The sequence below is a fragment of the Sinocyclocheilus grahami genome, unplaced genomic scaffold (genome assembly GCF_001515645.1).
Source record: "Sinocyclocheilus grahami isolate Dianchi unplaced genomic scaffold, SAMN03320097.WGS_v1.1 scaffold1496.1, whole genome shotgun sequence".
NCBI lineage: Eukaryota > Metazoa > Chordata > Actinopteri > Cypriniformes > Cyprinidae > Sinocyclocheilus > Sinocyclocheilus grahami.
Genome location: NW_015506675.1, coordinates 253700 through 259699, shown reverse-complemented (window position 1 = coordinate 259699; position 6000 = coordinate 253700). Strand labels below are relative to the sequence as shown.

The following is a 6000-nucleotide window of genomic DNA, read 5'->3' as shown; positions in this document are numbered from 1 at the left end:
TACGGTCCCACATACGGGATTGTTATTTCCGTGCCCCTGGGAGTACGGTCCCACATACGGTATCGATACATACAATATCTGTTTGTAAAAAAATAAAAATATATAAAAATAAGAAATGTTGAAAAATGTTTTATAATTTTAATAAATTAAATAATTAATAAATTAAAGCTACATAAAAAACAATAATATTGTGAAATATTATTACAATTTAAAATAACTGAATAACTATTCTATTTTAATATATTTTAACATGTATATTATTTCTGCGAAGGCAAAGCTGTATTTTTAGCATCATTATTCCAGTCTTCAGTGTCACATGATCCTTCAGAAATCATTATAATATGCTGATTTGTTGCTCAAGAAACATTTCTGATTATTATCAATGTTTTTGCTGTTGTGTGATTACCTTTCACATGGCCCCTGCCAAGCGTCACAAAGCCGGAGGAGATAAAGTTGTGAATATCTTGACCACTGCGGAAGTTTTCTTTCCCATAATGCCCTACAAAGACAGACACAGCAAGTGTTATTAATGAAAACATTCCTTTTTCATTTTGTTGACATATTAGAGTTGACGTTTTGTTCAGAGGCGATTTTGGATCTCTTTTTATCACTCCAGAAATCAGAAAACATCAACTTTTTAACAATAAATCAGGTGGGGAAAAAAAAATCAATTTTCAACATGTATTTAGGAATAAAATATAATATAAATCAGGCGGATGGGGGAAAGGTTTGAATGTTTTGGACTTGGACTGTTTGGTGTATTACTTTTTCATTTCATTTCCTGTCAGACGCCCTGCTTCATTGTATAACACTTGCAATATATTTTACAAGTCAGCAGAAAACACAATAAAAAGATGTGAAGTATAAACCAGGCGAATGATATATGAACAAACACCTCTGTAAAAGCCTTCAAAATATAGATAGGAATACAACTGTGAGGTTTGGAGTATGTAAGTGCTGCTGAAGTCAAATAGATTACACTATAAATAGCACTTAAATGTGTATTTTGGACATTTTATTTCCTCTAGTCTTGAAAAGTTAAACATTAAAGCTAAAAAGACATACAGATATTTTTCATGTTCTTAAAATACATTTCTTTTGCTCACCAAGGCTGCATTTATCTGATCGAAAAAATACAGTAAAAACAGCAATATTGTGAAATATTATTACAATTTAAAATACCTGTTTTCGATTTTAATATAATTTAAAATGTAATTTATTCATATGACGCAAAGTTGAATTTTCAGCGGCCGTATGAATTGAAGTATACATACTGTATGCAATACACTTAAATATGTATTTTGGATGTTTTCTTTCCATTAGCCTAAAACAAGACAAGTTACAGAAGCAAAATCTCAAAATTGAGCAGTGCATGAAAAACCAATGGTTTTGCCTGAAGTATCTTGCCTTAACTACCCTTTATACCCCACATCCATCATATCACGGCCTTAATTTCATGCGGTTATTGAGAAGTCACCTTTACAATTTAAAATACCTGTTTTCGATTTTAATATAATTTAAAATGTAATTTATTCATATGACGCAAAGTTGAATTTTCAGCGGCCGTATGAATTGAAGTATACATACTGTATGCAATACACTTAAATATGTATTTTGGATGGACAAGACAAGTTACAGAAGCAAAATCTCAAAATTGAGCAGTGCATGAAAAACCAATGGTTTTGCTTGAAGTATCTTGCCTTAACTACCCTTTATACCCCACATCCATCATATCACGGCCTTAATTTCATGCGGTTATTGAGAAGTCATCTCAGCCAGCGAGCGATAAAAGGCACTCGGAGACGGAGGTCAAGACAAGGTGCTGCATTAAGTATTAATGGGGCAGAGGTTCTGCTCATGGACTTGAGAGGCTTTAGAGGTCACTACAACACACTCTCAACACACACACACACACACACACACACACACACTCTCATCTCTTATTCGAGCCCTGCTGGGTTAGAGGACACCGGGAAACTTCACCGGGTTCCTCTGGAAGGTGAATCTTTGGCCATCTAATTGGACAGTAATGGCGTCCCTGACCAGAGCTGCTTACCTCAAGGTCATGAGACGGGAGGTTTGAGAGGTTTATGTCACTGTCATCTACAGCTGAAGTGTTTAAACCTATAAAACCTACTGTATCATGTTTGACATGCAAATCTCTAAGGTGCCAAAATGATCAAAACTTTGGTGAAAAACCTATTGCAGACAATCTACTACATTCCTTCTGTCTGATTGAGAGGTTAAACTTTTTTTAGCGAGTAAAAGGCCTTTGTATAATTGTAAAAATATCCACCTTCAGCTTGAGCTTCCCGTCTAATTGGACAGTAATGGCGTCCCTGACCAGAGCTGCTTACCTCAAGGTCATGAGACGGGAGGGTTGAGAGGTTTATGTCACTGTCATCTACAGCTGAAGTGTTTAAACCTATAAAACCTACTGTATCATGTTTGATATGCAAATCTCTAAGGTGCCAAAATGATCAACATGATCAAAACTTTGGTGAAAAACCTATTGCAGACAATCTACTACATTCCTTCTGTCTGATTGAGAGGTTAAACTTTTTTTAGCGAGTAAAAGGCCTTTGTATAATTGTAAAAATATCCACCTTCAGCTTGAGCTTTACATGTCTTTTTACTGATTTGTATAAAGTAAATGTAATAACTCACCTTGGCTGTGGCATGTTCTGTGACAGCTGCACCTAGATCTGACTGGTGACGTGTCATCTGGGGCAGACGTATTAAAAGTAGCAGCATTTTCTGTTTGCTCACATGCAAACAGAAAACGTAACATTCAATAAAACATTCTAGTTTCTAAATAAAAGAATAAATACATTTCTGACTATTATTTCATATGTCAGGCTTTACAGGATTAATGTTATGACACTTTGCCATTTTCCAGTTTAAGTGAGCTTGAATAAATGAACCATTTGAACGAACTGATTCACTAACATGAATCAGACTTCTCAAAGCTAGTGAAAAATGCTTTTCATAACTGGAAAGACACTCTTCATGCTTTCATTCTCAATTCAAAGGAAAACCTAAAGAGACCCACACACAAAGAGAGATGCACAGACATGTTATTGCTCCATAAATCAATTGCATGCTGTGTAAATTGTGTTGAGATATTTCTTGGTGAAGTTTTGAGGTGGAACAGCGATTGCGGTCAATACTTACCGTAAACGAGAGAGAAAGAGACAGAGAGAGAGAAATATACAGACAGACAGAGAGAGAGAGAGAGATTCAGTCTCAAGAGTTGTCAAAAATGACGTAATTTCAGGCGGTCTCTCATTTTGAGTCCTATATTCCCATTTTGTGTTATTTATGGCAGACAAAAAACATGCAATGCTTTTTATATGGTAGCCACCATATGCTTCATGATACATCAGCACCTTTGTTTCAATAATAATATCCATCTTTTATCTCCAAAATATCCCTAGCAGAACTAAAAAATGGATACAAATACATTGATGGCTCATATTGAAATCTCAGATTTTGACTGCAGTCTTAATCATGCTAGATATTTCAATCAGACATAAAGAATCACAGGTCAGTGTGGACAATCAATTCCCAAGTGTCCCTTTCTACATGAAATCAAAGGCACAGGTGTCAAGATGACCCGGGAACAGTCATACCAGACATCAGATTGCATTAAGAAACCCGTAATGAGAATAGCAGATGGGACCATTTGCCATCTTCATTACTCTGTCTCTCTCTTTATATTTTCCTCACAGTGGCTGATCTGTCCATCACTGTGATTTTGGTAGATTGCTGCATGATGAAAGTTAATATTTAATGACAGTCTTGTATTAAAACAAGATCTTGTTGAACCATATTGTCTAATTAAACTGATTAAAACTGAACGAACATGCATGCTAATGTTTAATCTGAGAGATCTGCTTCATTTTAGCTTCTGATGCACATCAAATCTTCATGTCCTGGTTTAAAGAGCCTGAAGCAAGGTTAAAGAGGCCATATCCGACAATTTTACCATCTATTTTTCGAATCTTGTTTCCATTAATAAAACCAGCACCAAAAAAAAATCATAATTTAGTATTTCATGATCATTTTCCATTCTATGACAGAATTAAACAGGCATTTTTGTTATTGTAGCTTTAACGGAATAGTTCACCCAAAAATGAATGTTTGGTCAAAATGTAGGCCTACTCCTCAGGCCACCCAATATTTAGATGAGTTTGTTTCTTCATCTGAACAGATTTGGAGAAATGTATCATTACATAATAGATCCTCTGCAGTGAATGGGTGCCGTCAGAATGAGAGTCCAAAGAGCTGATAAAAACATTACAATAATCCACAAGTAATCCACACCACTCCAATCCATCAGTTAATGTCTTGTGAAATGAAAAGCTGTGTGTTTGTAAGAAACAGATCCATCATGATGACGTCACTTTTGGCCAAAATGTGAGTCCATAATAACACTTCCTCCAGTGAAAAACTCCATCTCCAGTTGTCTCTCACATCAAAATCCACCCACATATTTGTTCAGAACTGTTTTAGACTGTTTTTGCTTGCTTTCTCTTCTGATTGAGACGAGATGACCTTTTCAATGGAGAAAGCAATATTATGGATAGAGACTCATATTTTAGCCAAAAGCAACAGTTTGAGGCCAAAACGTCTTAATGTTGGATTTGTTTCTTACAAACATTTCACAAGACGTTAATTCATGGATTGGAGTGGTGTGGATTACTTGTGGATTATTGTGATGCTTTTTATCAGCTGTTTGGACTCTCATTCTGATGGCACCCATTCACTGGAGACAATCCATTGGTGAGCAAGTGATGTAAAGCTACATTTCTCCAAATTTGATGAAGAAACAAACTCATCTACATCTTGGATGGCCTGAGGGTGAAATAAAATGTCAGAAAATTCACTTTTTTGGGGGGGTGAACTATTCCTTTAAGGCTTCTATGCCTTTATGAAAATTGCCCTCTGCTGTGATTGGCTAACCTCTGCAAACTGATTTCTCACTTTTGAGTTCTGTGCAACCCGGGTCTCCTTACATTCTTGGCACCTTAATTTCCGTCGTTCTTACAGCAAATGCAGCGACAATTCCCTGCTAACAGCATACAATCATACGCACAATAGGTCAATATTCACCCTTAACCAAACGATTTTCACATGCCTCAAGATCTCTCGCTGTTTACACTCCGATTCATGCATGTGAGCAAACAGACAATCTGCCCCTCCTTCTACTCTTACTAGCCTGCCTATTTGCCACCTTACCTTATATATTTTTTCCTCCTTTTAATCCAGAAATAAGCACATGTCCTCTAAGTGTCGCATCTGCCTCAACATCTCTCACTAAATATTAATAACTCACCTTGGCTGTGGCATGTTCTGTGACAGCTGCACCTAGATCTGACTGGTGACGTGTCATCTGGGGCAGACGTATTAAAAGTAGCAGCATTTTCTGTTTGCTCACATGCAAACAGAAAACGTAACATTCAATAAAACATTCTAGTTTCTAAATAAAAGAATAAATACATTTCTGACTATTATTTCATATGTCAGGCTTTACAGGATTAATGTTATGACACTTTGCCATTTTCCAGTTTAAGTGAGCTTGAATAAATGAACCATTTGAACGAACTGATTCACTAACATGAATCAGACTTCTCAAAGCTAGTGAAAAATGCTTTTCATAACTGGAAAGACACTCTTCATGCTTTCATTCTCAATTCAAAGGAAAACCTAAAGAGACCCACACACAAAGAGAGATGCACAGACATGTTATTGCTCCATAAATCAATTGCATGCTGTGTAAATTGTGTTGAGATATTTCTTGGTGAAGTTTTGAGGTGGAACAGCGATTGCGGTCAATACTTACCGTAAACGAGAGAGAAAGAGACAGAGAGAGAGAAATATACAGACAGACAGAGAGAGAGAGAGAGATTCAGTCTCAAGAGTTGTCAAAAATGACGTAATTTCAGGCGGTCTCTCATTTTGAGTCCTATATTCCCATTTTGTGTTATTTATGGCAGA

At 36.2% G+C, this 6000-nt stretch overlaps 1 protein-coding gene across 1 annotated transcript in view; it reads right to left on the bottom strand.

The window, feature by feature from the left end:
• LOC107570709 (protein shisa-6 homolog) overlaps positions 1-6000 on the bottom strand; it is a 39256-nt gene that overhangs the window by 3375 nt on the left and 29881 nt on the right. The window contains exon 3 of the mRNA XM_016256970.1: positions 407-499. Coding sequence (XP_016112456.1) covers positions 407-499 — 93 coding nt within the window. The remainder of the gene's footprint in view (positions 1-406; positions 500-6000) is intronic.